The sequence below is a fragment of the Tympanuchus pallidicinctus genome, unplaced genomic scaffold, assembly GCF_026119805.1.
Source record: "Tympanuchus pallidicinctus isolate F22 unplaced genomic scaffold, pur_lepc_1.0 scaffold17, whole genome shotgun sequence".
Classification (NCBI taxonomy): domain Eukaryota; kingdom Metazoa; phylum Chordata; class Aves; order Galliformes; family Phasianidae; genus Tympanuchus; species Tympanuchus pallidicinctus.
Window position 1 is genome coordinate 4,262,592 of NW_026294690.1, and position 17,600 is coordinate 4,280,191.

The following is a 17,600-nucleotide window of genomic DNA, read 5'->3' on the forward strand; positions in this document are numbered from 1 at the left end:
GCTCTCCATGCAGCTGGCATCAGCAGACCTGTAACCAAGGCCTGCAGCCGGCAAATCCTCATCTCTTTCGCCATCCAGGTGTGTATAACCAAGGGAAGAAGCAGGTCAATACGTTTTCACCTTCCACCCCAGGCTACAAACAACTCAGCAAAGGCATCCAGGATTTCAAGCCCTGCCTCCAGGCTTCTCCAGCCACCTATAATTAAACATCACTCTTCCCAGACACGAGCTTTTGTTGTGCTGAATTTTTCAACTTGAGCATCATGCTCAGTTTGGAGGGTTAAGCATCGTATTTACACAAGTTCTGTAGGAGTCAGAAGTATGCATGCACCAAGCCGAGCTGTCTTTCCTCTGCTCTCTCCACCCCCTGTAGTCAGCATTCTGCAATTCCTTGCCATTAAAAAATAATAATAGTAATAAAACAATTCACTATTTTTTTTTCCAGCTCAGTGCTACAAACCCTCTGAGAATGTACAATGAAACCACAGAAATAATATTAACAAGAAATAGGATAACCTTACATAGGTCATACTTTCTAAATTTATCCTCACTAAAACAAGACTTTAAGAGTTAAAACTCTGGACTGAATAGTTACTGCCAAGTGCAATCAACCAAGAGAAGAAATTTCAGAGAAAGAAAGAAAAGAAAGAAATTATTAATAAGCTGTCCCATTACTGCCTGCCTGCAGCATGCAAAGCATTCAGATACAGAAGAGCTTCTCTTCTTGAAGGCTTATGTTCACAAGGATGAAAGAATGCAGAACCGCATGATGTAAGACCTTACTCAAAAGCCAAACCCACAAAACTGAAACCTAGATCTAATGTACAGTAAAATCAATTAAACACGATTTCAGATCCTACTTTTCTCACAGGATTATTTATTTATTAGTTGGCGTTTGTCAGCTTTGCCCCCCACACACACAGTCACTGTGAAAGGTACCACTGCTTTATGCTGCAAACCATTCCTTACATACAGAAGTCAAACTCTGGGATTTATTAAATGAAAAATGATACTGGAGTGCATGCATGCACATCCAAGCAAGAAATGATAACCACTTTACCTTACTAACACAGGTACACTGTGCAGTTATCTGTATCCTTAGTTCAGTATTTACAAAAAAGGGTCTCCTCACCTGCAAATCCTCTGCCATCTGTGCTTCCCACCTCCCAGACTCCTAAGGTAAGCTTCTGCTGCACACCCAGTTGCTTATTTTGAAGAATTGGAATTTGTGAAGAGGTTTTACGTGAGGTGACACCCGAGATGTAATTGGCAAATTTTCGTATACAATATAGATCTGCAAAAGGTCTAAACTAGTAAGTGATCTCATTCATTCTCTGCAGTAACAATAAATATGGACTGTTCAAAAAAAAACACCAAACTGCCTGATAAAGTGGAACAATAGAAGAAACTTCCAGCATTTCATTATTACCACAATAACAAGTGCTCAAGTATAACAGAACATTGCAGGAATTGTAAAAGTTTCCTAAAATGCACCATTGTGGCTGTGAGTCCAGGAGCGTAAACATCAGCTCCTTTCATCTCCTCAATGTTCTGTTAAACTTTGGCTTTTAGGTGGAACACAACCGCTGACAAAAGCTCTCATCAGCTCTGAGTTTTCAGGGATTGGAGACAAGAGCATCCAGCCAACTCAACAGCCAGAAGAGAAAAAGCATGCTGGTCCCTTAACCTGAACCGCATGTCCCAGGGCTCCTGCTCTCCTTACTGTGTGACAGCATGACAGGAACTGCACAGTTCTTGGGAGGGAGAAAGAAGTAACCCAACCTTCAGGATTTACCTGATATCTCCACATTCCCAAAACTCACAGAACGACAGAGCAGCTCCACTGTCCTCCAACAAGCTGCACAACGCTACCAGAAAAAGATGATGGGGAGAACTATTTCTGCCAACTGTGAAAGCCAAAAGGCAGAAGATGTGAATGCTGCAGAAGCTGAAAAAGGCCCCACTGAGGATCAGTCTGTCTTTAGAAGGCACAGCTACTACAGAGTACTTTTTTTTTTTTTTTTTTTTTTTTTTTAAGATACTTGCAGCAGAACTGCGAAACTCATACACATCAATGCTGAAACTTAATGCTAGGGTTGCCAGTCGTAGCCTAGAAATAAGGTTTCATTTCCAGCTGAAAAGCAAACGATGCAGAGGTACCACAGTACAGGGGTGCCTGAAGGCACAGTAATCACATCCAGAGAGCCAAATGAAGCTGTTGATAGAAAGGGGAGCCAGCCACTGTTCACATCTGGAGTGCAAGCCAGGCTACTGCATGTATGGAGATGAACACATCATGAGCAAGAAAAGGAAGTCACTGCTGGAACAGAAAGTAGAAGGATTGATCTGCATAGAAGCCTGAGCTGTTCCATGTTCATAAGGAACTCCAAATTGCTTGGAGAGGAAAAGCATCCAGAAAAAAAAAAAAAAAAGAAAGAAAGATAAAACACAAGGTTACAGAGACACTCCAAATTTTCCTGAAGTTTCTAACAAGCAGGAAGGAATAACTGATAGGAAATGGAAGAGTGAAGAGGCTTCCAGGAAAACAGAGGGCTTACTGCAAAAATTCAGAGCTATAAAACGATTAATTGGTACCCAACTGCAATGCCCACCACCCAAGAACTTTTGGCAGGCAATTCCTCTTACATTCTACCCATTCATGTGCTGGGTCACGTGCAGCTTTTACAATTCAGCCATGTTAACATCCCTTTGAAGTCAAACTTGGCACATGCAACAAACCTTTTGTACTGAGTCACTGGAAAATACTGTAAAAACTATTTATGATCACATAGAGAAAACTGTGGGCCAATGTCAGGAGAAAGCTCACATATCAAATACACACGGCAGTGGGTCATGCCCTAGTGCAACAAGATTAGCCACATACATGTGTGCTCAATGTTGCCAGGGTACATCAGTCTGTTCTGCAGGCTCTGGAAAAACTTGGTGGTGTTGAAACTCAATGGTGAAACTGCAGAACTGTTAGAGGAAATAAAAAAGGGCAGTTACATTTTCTTACGGTATTTTCTGGCAGTTCCTTACAATACTTTCTGCTTTTTGATTTCAAAAAATTACTTTCATTCATCACTTACCATGTGTCATGCAACTATTCTTGCAAAAGTTAAGAACCACAAGCTTAGATCAATCTAAGAACCCCCAATTTGCAAAAGTTGATGGGATATTATTCAGTTCAATCACGAAAGACTGCAACAGGTATGCTCAGCATAGAGGAACGGAGTAATCATTTCCTCCACATAGATTCTGTGCATTGTCAAAGATGTCAACAACATGAGAATGGAAAATTTATTTAGGAAAAGCTTGAACAACACAAGCCACTCTGGAAATAAAGTCACGCTGCTGGAATTAACCGTGTCTGATCAGCAGGAGGTGGAATGACAGAGACTTGTTTTTCAGCTTTAAAAAGGAGGGGGGGTGAAAGCCTCAGCCCCGGGGGGGTCCAAGGAGCCCGGAGATGCCATACGGCGTCTCCGGGCTCCTTGGACCCCCCCGGGGTTGACAGTATGGGTGTAAATAATGTGCTTGGGATAGGGGAGCACCTCCCCTATGAAGACAGGCCGGTGCTCTGTGCTGGAGTTAAAGGTGTCAGATCCCACAACCAACAGCAACGTCTCACTTCCGCTTAAGGAAAGCTTTAGTTACAACACAAAGGACAAGGAAAAGCATTCAGGTTTTGTGTTTCCGCCGCTTACAAGACTGACTGACGGTCAGCAAACGTTACTGATGTGAAGGCTGTGGCAGCAGGGCTCGAGGCTCCCACCAGCCCTGTCCCACGCAGCACTGGGGCACATGGCTGCACAGCTTCTGATGGCTGGGCCATGGGAGCACGGGCACAAACCTGCACTGCCCGATGCGACTGCTCCATGATGTGCAGCGCCGGAACGTCTGTGCCACATTACAGACTTCACGAAGGGCTTTGCGGCTTCACCCAGATGTTTTGGAAAGATTTCTCATGGCTGCGAAGATGCTTCCATCCCAGCTGGGCCGGGAAGCACAGCACAGCACAGCTCCAGCGCCCGGCCGGCAGCACGGCACGCTCCGCCGCAGTGGACGAGCACTATTTACATCGTGAATGAGAAATCCTGGAGAGCCGAGAGCGGCACCGCTTGTTTACAGCGCGGGAGGAGTTATGTAAGAAACGCAAAGCACCGCTCCATTCCCACCGAGCAGAGCGGCAGCATTTTCCAACGAGAGATGCGCCCGCACGGCCGAGTCGAGTCCTCTCCTCTCCTCTCCTGCCGGCTCCCCCTGACCGACGGGGGCCGCCACGGGGGCGGGAGGCGGCGGCGCGGGGCCGCCGTGCGAGGCCCGCTACGAACCTCAGGGTAATCATTGCCAGGGCGCGCGAAGGCGGCCGCGTCCTCCCGCAGCCCGCCCGGGGCCTCACGGACTTGGCGAGCGGTTGCGGCGCGGAGCGCGGCGCCCCGTCACGATAAGAGTCCCCGGCGGGCAGCGAGCGGCTCCGCTCGGGGCGCTGCCGGAGCCCGGGAGGCAGAGCCGAGAGAACGGGTTAAAGCCGGAGCGCCTTTTTGTGGCGCGGTACAGAGGGGGGAGAAAATGAAAGGAGACCGTCCGGCCCGGCGCTTTCAGTCCCGGGGAAAAAAAAAAAAAAACAAAAAAACACGCACTTATTCAACTAGAAATTAATGTAATATTTTAGTCCAAGTCTTACCCTTACAGAGTCATTGTCTATAGCAACCGTGTCCATAACACTCTAATTCTCAGGAGCACAACTTTCTAGTAAATGGCACATCTGTCAAACTGCAGGAAACATCTGGGAAAATGGTTAAATAAAAGAGGTGAGATTAAGCCCTTGTTTCCATATGGCTGGGATGCACAGCTAGGGTATGTCTGTCAGCAGTACCGGCTCTTTCTACCTCTTGTGGTATCGGGCTTTTGGACCAGCGCTGAATTTCAGCCCGGTGCAGTTATGTAACTTCTGCAATGCAGAACTTCCCATTAGTGAGAATGAAGAAAGGCTCCCTGGGATGACAGGGCAGCAGCAGGCTCGGTGCTGTGCATGCTGCCAAGTGTTGGCACAGCACTGTGCGCCCATCGCAGCCAGGAGGCTTCATGGGCACGGCCATGTCCATGGAGGTTTTATGCCACTTTACCACAAGAAGGGAAGTCAGGAACGAGTCTGGACCTAGCTAACAAAACCTTCCTCTTCGCATGTGGACAGCCCTAACACTGCCTGGTTTTTCCAAGTACTTATACACGCAACCAAATTTTGGCAGATCTGATCTTTCTGTGCATTACCAAAATGCTCTTAATCCAATTCCAACCCCAAAGCTGCCCATAACAAGCACTGCAGTGTGCTTGGCTACTGCCTCCTGAGCCGAACGGGATTTGACTCTTTTCTGAAATTCCCCCTTCAGAACATTTGCAAACCTCAGTGTTAAATATTAACTCAGACACGTTGAGACTCACTAAAGGTTCCATTTAATGTATATTTGTTGGAAACAATTTAAGAAGAATGAATGGAGTGATCTCCATTAATAGTTAAGAAAATATATCTGACTAATCTTGGTTTATCATTCAAGGAGAGAGGAAAAAAAAAAAAAAAAAAAAAGACAGATGTAAACCTGTGGAAAAGCAATTTGGAAGCTGCTATGTAATCCTTTGCCTGCTGTGACCAACCAGAGCCACAATGTGCCAAAGCCACTAGGAGTGCAGAGACCTTCAGCTTCAGCAGAATCTCTTGGCAAACACCAGGTTAATTGCAAATACTTCAAAGGCACATTCTTGTTAGGAGAACTCCTGCAAGCAAATGTAAGGCACTGGGTGTTCAGAGATGTGTGTGGGTTGTTTTTTTCTATTCTCATTTGTCACAATACAATGACAGCGTAAGCACATGTCTTAATATCCCATAAAGCCTGGAACAAAAAAAGGCAGTTAAGAGCAGAAAAAAACTTTTCTGAAAACTCCCACACTACCTCTACAGCCCAGTTCTAAATCTTCAAGCCTTGCTTGGATCCACAGCCAGCCCCTGCCACAACAGGGATCTGATTCTCTACAGACCATTTCAATCTTGTATCCTCTGCCTGAGAATGCCAGAGAATAGCAGGGAAGGAGGTGATGGGGTCTATTCCTCTAATTAGGAACTCGGTTTATTGATTACTTCAGACCTCACTCAATTCTTTGCCTAGAGCGACTGCAGGCTTGAGGAGGACACAGCTGACCCATCTTGTATCAGGGATTGAATGAAATCATTTCCCAGGGCCAAACCCAAATTGTTCTATGACTTTCAAATGCAGATAACCTTCAGGACAGCTTAAAAGGGATTTTTAAAAAGTAGTGCCAATGTAACTTCCATCGCAGCATTAATTAAAGAAAACTCCACTGAATAGCTCTGTTAGATGGGACCTTCAAAGATCATCAGGAGCAGTTGCCTGACTGCTGCACAGCTAACCAACTGCTTTAGTATGTTATTGAGAGCATGATCCCAATGCCTTTTCAGTGCTGACAGGCATGGAACACCAGGCACCCTCTGAACCCGTTCCCCTGTGCCTGAACACCTTTCCCCAGTAAATACATTCTCCTGAGTGCCCACTGTTCTATCACTTCTTTTCTATCATTTATTTTTACTACAACAAAAATCTGAACCATATATCACGCAAATCAAGAAATCATAATTCATCTACATATACCCAACGTGTGCTAATCGCTGTAGTGCAATAGTTTTCATATAGAAATGAACATTCATTGCAATCCTAATGCCACCAAGCCATACAGGAATTGGTGACAAGAGACAAAGAGGAAAGTGCTCCATTCACAGTACTGTATCTCTGTACAGCCCCAAACCACAACACTGTCTTTCCGCCTGATACACACTGCAAGCAAAGAAAAAATACTAGCTTCCTTCCACTGGAAATCCAAACAGTTTCATGTACAATTTTAGCACTAACACAAAATCTGAATGCTTTTGAAGATGTCTGTGTCATAAATTCTCTCTAACTGTAAGCACAGTGACAATACCACAATTTGCCAGCATGCAAACTATTTCTAAAATCGCCACACCACAGCTAGAAACTGTTACCCATAACTGCCCCTGTTCCAAACACTGTTATGCTCCTTCTAGTTCCTAGTAAAATCAGAGCAGCAGTAACAGCCCAGTGTCATGTCTTAAAAAAAAAAAAAAAAGTTAAAAAAAGGAGTATTTCTATGCTCTTGGCATTTACCGATTTGATTTGCTCTTTGGCAAACAAAATGCCATGAGAAGAAACTGTTATCGGACTTCTCAGTTCCCTGCAAGGACTCTTAAGGCAGAAATGATGCCTGCTGGGAAAAGGCTGATGTCAGCTCTTAAGAGCTCCCTGCAAGGATAAGGAGGCCTTTGTTTTCAGCTGAACTGTGAAAATGAGAAAATGCCTCCAGCCTGACAAACAAGAAACCCACATAACATAGGTCAGGCCTGAGACCTTTACTTAAAGGTACAACACACTTCATTCGCGCTCCACCTACATCACAATGGCCAGACACAGATCATTTTATACAGGGCTAAATACATCTTGGAAATGCAATAAAGAGACTTCGTTTGTTAAGAAAGACTGGTAGAGCTCCAGCCCCTTACCAGTCAAGTTCCTAATTACTCTCCTCTAAATCACAGGAGAACAAAGGCATGTTCCAACGTGAGGCTTCAAATAAACTCTCTGCTGTTTTACAGAGCATCAGAAAATTCAGTGCAGTACACAAAGCACATTTTACTTAAGTAAGATTGTGCTTCAGTGAATGCATTTTAAGTAAAGCATTTGAGAGATCACAAGAAAGTGTGAAATGCACACAAAAGGATTTCGTACTACAGTGCCTGGGTTTGAATGTGTGGTGGAAGTGTGGTTTTATCAAGTGAGAAGTTTGTGGGTGTCATTTCTACAACGACAGAAATACAGAAGCTGTACACATACAGTCCAGCGCACTGCCGTAAAGCAAAGATCTTAAAAATGTTTCTGCAAGGTCTCAGGTATGTTTTTTGTTTTTTTTTTATCCCAAGGCTGAGAATTATCTCCCCTGAAAACAGAGCCTTTCATAAATTTGTTCTTTGCACAGGAATTTTAGAAGCATAACAGAATTGCCAGGGCATACGATTCGCTGTGCTTCACAGCCCTGTCTGCTCCACTAGTTGTAATTTTTTCACGATAAAAGTAAACATTCCTGAGTACAGCTCCCAATGAGCTTCATTTGAAAGATACATCTGGGAATTACACGTGAGCAAGGATTATCTCAAAGCATTCAGTTTCAGAACAGAAGGCTAGAATTGCTTGATGTCTAATAGAATATCCAAAGCAGGTACATGGATTCATTCCCATTGATGCACAGTGCTGCTAAGAGTTAACATCAAATTGCTAACAAAAGTTCTACCATTTGTAATGAACCACGGTGCCCGATTCTCGTCCTGTTGAATTACATTTCCACTCACAATATGCTGCTGGTAAGAGGATGAATATTCAATTGCTTCACAGTTCTACCAAGATGATCACAAAGACCCAGATGTCTGAAGAAGAGATGCTTGTGGTTGTAAAGACTACTGCCTTCCAAGCACTGACTTCCAGATGAACAAAACCTGTCCATTCCGGTCAGTTAGAATAACTAAAGACACTCAGCTAAAGGAGCAGAGATTTAAACAGTGCTATGTGGCAAAGATGTGTGTGATACCAAATGAACAATTTTTGTATCACCAACAACCTCCTTCTGTCTGTTCAGGACACTAAAACCTGAAAAGCTCAAAATACAAGCCCTCACCTCTATAGTCCAAGTCACACTGTATCAGTAGCAAAGGCATCTCTCATGGATTTGCTTTTCCAAATTGAATATTATGAAACCAGAACTTTTAGAAGCTCCAAGTCACTACAGTGGGAGCAGCATTACCGTGTTCCAAAAAATACTTCTTTCTCAAAATTTACTGCCTTTTTATCACTGCAAAAAAAAAAAAAAAATCAAATTTCTACAGTACATTTCTCATCCCTAAAATATTTTAGGACAGTCCTGCAAAGTTTGAATAATCCACTTCAACTGTTAAATTACAATGAAAAAGCATTACGTTAGATCATGATTCATATGCAGTAGAAGCATTAATTGAAATAGATTAAGTCCCATCACATGAATACTAGGCAGACAACCAGCGCTTTTTACTAGCAGAAGATGTGCCTTTCACATACAAAAAGAATGCAGTGAGTAAAAACCATACTAGAAAAGACTATGCCTAAGGGATCACATGGAGTGACTGCCTGCATCTTTCAGTTTTGAACGCTGGTTGCACATGAGTCTGTTGGTTCAGACTTCATTATTTTTATAGTCTCCACTGTATAAAGTGCTGTAATGTACGTAACTGCCAGCTGTGTTTTATTTCATCATTGGCATATGAATTTTTACAAATCACACCTTTTCCCACAAAGTTACACAATAATTCAAAAATGCCATAAAATTCTTCAGATGTGTCACGTATGTATGCCACAGAAACAGAGCATGTGGTTCTTTCCAGTATCACCATTTTCAGTGCCAGGGAAAGGCTATAAATAGTTAAGTTTTTAGGAGAGAGAAGGTATGTTGTAAATGAGAAGTCTCCCTCTGCTTGTGAGCTTTTATTGTTTTGCATTACTTCAGTGCTGGATTCCTGATTCGTAACAAATTCCAAGACTGCAGACTACAGGCCCAGCCTCTGACTAACACTATGGTGATTTATTTGAGGATAAATACCTCAGTCCGCATCTTATGACTGAACACAACAGTCCACAGCAGAGCGGAATGCAAGGAATGCAGAGGCTGTAAGAGCTGAGGCAGCAGGGAACGGCGCTCAGCTATCAGACTGCCCTGGACTGCTGAACTGCTCCAAACACTTCCTCCAGTCAAGAATGAAAGGAATTCTCTAAGCCTGTACTTCATGCCAACCAGACCTGCATTCCTAGGAATGCACACAGCAAGAATGGCATTTGATGATTACCCAACACGTGCACCTAGCTCATCAACACCTTACCTGTGTGAAAAATTCCACATCTGACTGTCAGAGCTGGAGTGCAATCGCCCAAGTAATGTTTAGCAACAACTGCAGCTTGCCCAGTTGTCAAGGCAGACTACAGAGCAGCTGGCTCACAATCTCCTGGCCTCTGAAAAATGCAAACCACTTCTGTTTCTCCTCCTCCTGCTTCCCCACCCCCAGAGTACAGACTTCCAGAGAAGTGAAACGAGCAAATTACAAAGAACACATGAGCAATGCTTTAGAAACTGCAAGGTTAGTGTATGTGTTTTGTTACGAAGTAAAGCTGTAATTCCTGTTGCTTTGTTGCATGCAAACCAAACAAGTCGTCACTCATCTAATCTCATCAGCTTTTGCGCAGAATTTTCATGCAATCTGGAACAAAGGAAAGATCTACCAGGAAGATTTAGACACAGGATGATTTTAGCACATACGGAGATGGAGATGAAGAGGACAGCACTGCGTTCTGTGAAACAGAAGTAATAAAAGCGAGACACTTACAGATGTGGATTGAACATTCGACTCATTTTAGAAACATGTTCATTTTCGCAGTCTATCTCATCATCCCCTTGGTCCATGCTGAGCTTTCTCTTATTGGGGCTGATCGGAGGAGGGCCTGTCCGATGGTTGGTTAGAGCAGAGGATACTGGGAGAGACTGCATTCTGGGCTCACCTCTTAAAGCTGCTTCACCTGCAGGAAAAAGACAAGTGAAGATGAACACAACAGGGAAAATGAGGCAGAACATGGTGTCTTTAAAAAAATTCTCTCAGACAAAATTCCCAAACAGATGTCAGGTGTGCAAAGGCACATTTAAACACGGCTATAAGATCATTATAAGCCATACCTTAGAGCTTCATGCATGAATAAAGCAACAGTTGAGAAAAGGTAATACAGGAAGGGTCAACTCACCCCAGATAATCTGAAAGGTTGAACTAACACATCTTTCTAACAGTATTTTTATTCAGAAGCATTCTTTCTTACAAGCTGTCATTCCAGCACTGAACTTTCATTACCTCATCCTGCAAAGCATGACTATTTGCAATGAAATATGCTTTGTTCCTTTCCTTATGCTTGTGGTATAAATTCCAGGTTCACATCTATGCCAAATATTCAAGATCTAAAGCTGAATAAACATTGAAATTCTCAAGTTATTCTTTTCATAAAAAGCTGTCCAAAACAAGCTTGTCTGGTATATAACTATGTGAGGTAAAAATTAGGGAAAAAAGTGGAACTTGCTTTTGCAAGTGTAAGTTTGTCTGCAAATGTCCTTCTCTGTACTTTTAAATCACGTTTGTTGCAATACACAACAGTACATGTGTTTTCAACAGAAGAATCATACAACTTCAGTTCTAAGAAAGGCATTTTTCCACGAGGCAGACTGCTGGTACTCAGTAGTTTATAAATTCTGTGTATTTTCTGATAACACAGAAAATGCCAGTCACAGCATGTGGGAGTTACGTATAAACAATTCCAGAAATGATACAATTAGCTTGCATAGAAACACATTCACACAGCAGTACTATACATACACTAAAATATGACCACAGTTTTTTTCCCCTTTCAAGTAACTGTCTCACTGAACACAGGGCCTGAAGTGCAGCACTGCATTTTGCCTACAACTATGGAACTCACCATCCTTACAGCCAGGGGTCATAGGGATTTAAAGACATTACAAAATGCTTTTCAGGCTTTGAAAGGGGCTTAAGGATGAGCTAAATTAATCAGGGTCACCTATTCTGGCAATATCCCTGAAACAGCTACTCTTGCTAGAGTTTAAAAGTTGTATTTTTCCTATGCTGCCAGAAGCATTTTGTTTTCTACACGGCCGTAACTTCCAAAACTAAAATTAGGATAAAGTTAACTTCATCTGCAGTCCTGAAGTAGCTGAGAATAGAAATCTTTGTGTGTCACCACACATTTTCACATCATCGCTGAGGCAGACGATTTATAAAACGCTGACCTAATTCCACACAAAACAAATACTATTTTGTTGGAAAAAGAAGGAGTGAGGAGAAAACCTCCTGAATGTTTACCAGTAAAAATAAGCATTTTGCCAATTTCGTCAGCATAATATAAACTAGCAAATATACACTGACCTATAATACACCACAAGTCATGATTTCTATAAAAGACTCTGGCACCAGATTTAAATTGGAACTTTCCATCTCAGCTCTAAATAGTAAAAACTGTGCCCTACTGCAGATGCTCTGAGACAGACATCCAAACCCCTCCTGTATGAAAGGACCAAAATCCCCAGCCACTGTGCTCACACAGAGCTCTTATCAAAAAGGCCTCTCATCAGAAATAGCCTTGCCCTGAGTACAGTTCCTGCATTTTTAGCTCAGCCTGTATGTTTTGAGCAGATATCGATCATTTCTGACACAAACTTTAGAAGTGAGCCACACAACACCAGACTCTCGGAGAGGAATCTCTTTCACTTCTCTCTTTGACAAAAAGTTTTATACCAATGTCAAAAGATAAAGCTTTCATCCATTCAGGCTGATTATACTTTCATTCCACCCATATGCAATCATTCTTCTCTCTGTAGGATCTCAGATGACTTCTGAAGACTCAAAATTCCATTTAAAAAGTTCCAGATCTGCACCTAAGTCCTTCCCGAGTTCTCCTGAGCAACTCCTGACAAGAACGTAGCCCCTCTAACTCACAGAATCATAGAAAGCTCATGTGAAGCCCACTGCTGTTTACAAAAGATAATTTGTAGACATTGTTCCATCTTTCCCCTTCTTAGTCAACAGTTAGGTGCCCAACACTACATAATTATCTCTGTTTTTTCTTTATTAAAAAAAAAATTTGAGATTCTGTTATATCATAACAACTGCGTCTATATACCAACATTCATTTAAGTGCAAACACATGAAGGGTTGACTTCTAATAAAAGTGTTGAATTTGATAGTGCGTTTTCCTACTGTGAACTAACACAGTCTTCAGCACATATCTGACAGTTCTGTCTTGTACCATAGGGCCATTCAGCCAAAGCTTCAGCTTCATGAGGACAGGGGGCAGAGGTGAGCACTGGGGCAGGAGGGGCTCCTCGCTCTCGGTCTGCAGGACAGGCAGGAAGACACCAAGCATCTCCTCCAGGCAGAGCCATGTGGCCACTGCCCAGCAGGCACCAGGCAGGCAGGGAACAATGCCAGACAAAGATCCAGATAGCAGGGTAAGATTAAGAGGGAAAATATCCCTCCATTGTATATAGGGATAAATTGCACGCTCACGGCTTATAATTTTGATTAGGGTTAAAACTGTTTTATATTTAAATAAAAGGTGTCTTCTTTCCCCACCACTTTACTCCTTCCCAAATGTGAATTTAAACCAGAGAGAGAGAAACCACAGCAGAGCCTATGATACAAGGCACTGGTTTGCTGACTGCATTTGTCTCCCCCAGCTGACCGCACTCCATGGTAACCAGACTCACACTACACAACTGGCAAGACAATACTCTGATAAAACAACTCTGTTTTATAAAATTCCACAAGACTAAGCTCCAGTCTTCAAAATCCATTACTGTGAAGGCTTGTGTCTGCCCTATGACTGAAAGCATGGATAGCAAACACTTTTATTGTGCCTCTCATAATACTTCCCTTTGTTTCAGTAAGCAGCTGGTGTGAGACACTCTTGATCTGCTGCTTTCAGATAGTTCTATGTACAACTGTTCATACCAGTCTTTTTTTTTTTTTTTTTTTTTTAATTAAAACTGTTAGGCAACACGATAAAACACAGACAAGCAAAACCCAGATAACAATGTGACGTAGTGTCTGCCTATATGCCAGCACTGCAGCAGCACACTCACTCAACAGAAGTTAATGCAGTCAGCAAGAACGTTCTTTATTTTAACCACTTAACAGCCTAAACTGCAAGTGATTCAAACTAACACAAGCAAACGAAACATTTGTAAAAACAGCATGTCTCTTTTTGACCATAAGCACCACCAAGATCGTTGGATCTTTAACATTATTTTTGTTTCTCTTGCAGTTCAGTCAGCAGTATCTGAGTCCCTACTGAAACATCCATGCAATGTAAACATCACAACAGCAAAAGTCATGTTTTCACAAGTGTGGATCTGACAGTAAGACACCAGAGAAGTCTTAAAATACGCCTGAGAACTCCAGGAGTTACCAAAGATTGGGAGGAAAAAAAAAAAAGATATAAGCTATCTTGGCAGCTAACTTCCTTCCTCTCTGACCCAGCAGCTCCGCACTAAGACATGGCTATCACATCCTATCCCCCCTCCCAGTTTCCTCTTCCCGCTGGCTACTGTTAATCCATAAAATCTGTGCATTAATTACGAACCAGAAATGAAAGGCTTCATCTTTCCAGCTGAAGACTGACACGATACAGACCTCAGAGCATGCTGAAGTAAGAGTCCCCTAAGCGCTGTCCTTGCCCGCTTTACTTTTCTGTTCTGCATCTGACAAACAGATTTGTCCACAAGAGAACATTCCTGACACACTTATTAACTTCACAAAAAAGCCTTCCGTTCTGGATCAAAAGGGTCTTTACCTTTAAGAGCTTGAACTGAATTACCATGACCTCAGGCCACTCTAGTAATTAATAAAATCATGGGCATGAGTGTTTAACAGAATTTAATTAACATGCATTACACCTTTAATTAGTTTTTCCAATATCTTCATGAAGACAAACTCATTAGCAAAAAGGGTTGGTTCATGTTCCCAGGGTCAGACGTTCCCAGGAATCAATAGTACATGAAGGTCTTCAGGGCCAGTTTTACCTACTGATCCACAGTTTAGCCCTCGTTGCATATGGAATATTTCTGCTGAAACGACAGGACATTCACAAAAGCTATGTGGATGTGAAGATGAAACTACAGAAGATCAAACAAGTTTAAATTGAAAACCAACAGGAATGAATTTATAAACTGTTCCATGTTTCCTTCTGCAACACAAAAGTCTGTGTCAACATGAATTGAGATAGGTGACATTATAATTCCAAATCATGGTCAAAAACCAGTGATTTGAGATACAAGATGTCAAGTGGTGAAGTCACTTCAATATTGCTTAATCAGTTATCAAAACAAGTTATCAAAACCACTAAGAATCAACACCTTGTACCAGCAAATTAGCATGCTGATGTTGTCAAGTGTCTACATTAGGTATTACTTATACACTGTATACATTGTGGTATCTTTGAAATGATGGAATTCCCCAAAAATTTAATCTGTGCAAAATATTCAGACTAAACTCTTGTAAGATCATAACTTAATGCAAATTTTCTTTGCTTCTGTGGCCACAGAAAATGAATTAATGCATTCAAACATCTCAGTATAGGTCTTTGTTTTACGATAAAAGACAATATCATTTGTGACTGCTTAGATTATTTATCTAACCACTGGGCATTTCTACAACCTGATGCAAACAAGAAAGTCTTTGTATCACTACATTATTTCTGGATGACAGTTTTGACAGAAGATATTACTTAGCTTAAATAAGAATTAATTAGGAGCATTACACTGTCAAATGCTGCAAACAAGTTACAGTAGTACCCATTTGCTTTGTAGTATATAAAACTAGGCCCACCTGGAAAGCATAATGAAATAGCAAGCTCAAGAACAACAAGAAAACTAAATATTAATGAGAACAGCCTTCTCATAAAACACTTATGAAACCATATCTTGGAAATATTTCTTATTACATCTGACAGATTTCTTTCAGCAGCAAACTTACTAATTCACGTATCTGACACACATTTTACTGACTTTCTTGCAGGATGACAAAAAGCTAATTTAGGAAACAAAAGAATCACATACACATTTACAGAAAAACTGGCAAAAGCCTGCTCTCATCAGCTTACAAAACATATGAAAAGCACTTACTCCTGGAACCACGCTCTGGCTACCACTGTGCAGAGATACGTATGCCAGAAAACCCATGGCCAAAAGCAGAATACAGTGATTAAACTGACTGTTCTGTTCTGGCTCCTCTATCTGACCATGCCTGCCAATGAGGGACACATTACATTTGACGTTGCTAGCAAGAACATAAAACAGTGACCTCTGCATTCAATCACCTCCACCCACTTTTTCCTCCTCTCTCATCCAAAAGACTGCGCCGGGAAAGGAGCCAGAGTTCAGGTACAGCAAGACCACTCGTGGAGCACAGGAATGATTGCTTGAGGATCCTTTAATAAAAACACATCTTTGTTCATCAGAGCTGAGCAGCACAGGCCAAAGCAGATTTCAACAGACTTTCCAAATGCTGCACTACATAAAACAACAAATACAAAACAACCAATTGTGCCAGAATGGCAGAACAGACCCCCCAAACCTGTCACTGCCCCGTCAAATGTACTGTGAAAAACTGATTACATCAACTTCCATTCTTGTGATACTGTAACAGCATAGCTATATGAAATAGCAAATAGCACAGACATACACTCTGCACATAAATACTTACATGGACAGTTGACTCAATTCTACAAACTAATTCATAAATACAAGTAAAGAAAAAGCTCTTTGCTGACCACACAAACTAAGGTTGTAATATTCTCTTTGCTCTGCTAACCAGGTACCGACTGTGAGCATCTCCTTCTAAGACACTTCTAGCTGTAAGTAAAAACAAAAATGAACTGCAAAAATGTGTCTCTGTAAGTAGGCAGTAATGATGGTATGAAAAGGGGAAGGAGAGCAGTCCAAGGAACACTTGGATTTTGTGCTGACGGACATGGTTTAGTGAGAACTATTGGTGATAGGCGGATGATTGGACTGGATGATCTTCTGTATCTTTTCCAACATTGGTGTTTCTGTGATTCTGTGATAAGCCAGAAAAAAGGCAGGCCGGAGCAGATTTCAATGCTTCAGTCTGGCAGAGCTTCCTAGTGTCGTAACATCAAACCTCAAGCATGCTATTTCCTCTGTCAAATTTCAATTTTCACACCTCAGCAACTGAGAGACTGTGGACTGTGTTGAGTTCCAACCCAACAATGAACTCAGGCTTACATCTAATTGTAGAGACTATTTGAGAAGACTGAAGATCTGCCTTTAGGATAATGGCTCAACCAGTAAACTCCTGCAGCACATCTATCAGCTGGCTGTTTGTAAGATCTTCCTTTCTTCTGCTTAGAGTGCCTGAATTCATGTTAACTATGGCTAAAAAAAAAAGATTTCAATTATTTGGTAGACAAGATTTAAATGAAATCAATGCACTACTCTAATCTCCAAATAAATAATACCAATGAGGTCTTGTTTCTGTCAATGTCAAAATAAGATTTCCCTTGGTTTGACTCATTTTTGTTTTTATTTTTTAACTCAGAAAGCAAGGCTGTTCCCAAAGAAAAGTCCTTTCTTGGCTTTTCTGCCAGCTCTCCTGGGAAAAACCTATATCAAACATTTAAAGTCAATTAAGAGGCACTAGAAGTTAACACAAGTTATCATTTTATGTTTGCTCAATGTGTTACAGGGGCTCTTATATAAAAGAACCATAAGCTGCCTTGCTAAGAAGAACCACCAAGTAAGACCAAGCACTTGCCTTTGTATAGCACTGTACTTGAGCCACCCGGCCCTGCTGAACAGCACTGGCCTCAGTATGAAAGCAAGAACAAACAAGGGAGAGAATAAAAGAGAAAAGAAGACAAAAGGGA

At 41.9% G+C, this 17,600-nt stretch overlaps 1 protein-coding gene across 4 annotated transcripts in view; it reads right to left on the reverse strand.

Moving 5' to 3' along the window:
• Window positions 1-17,600, reverse strand: part of VGLL4 (vestigial like family member 4) — a 79,926-nt gene that overhangs the window by 13,225 nt on the left and 49,101 nt on the right. For 2 of the 4 annotated variants that reach the window (XM_052678354.1, XM_052678353.1), the window contains one exon: window positions 10,487-10,676. In XM_052678354.1, the coding sequence (XP_052534314.1) occupies window positions 10,487-10,676 (190 nt within the window). Of the gene's footprint in view, window positions 1-9,985; window positions 10,429-10,486; window positions 10,677-15,837; window positions 15,858-17,600 lie in introns of those variants that run through there. The other 2 variants (XM_052678355.1, XM_052678356.1) reach the window with 2 other exon arrangements.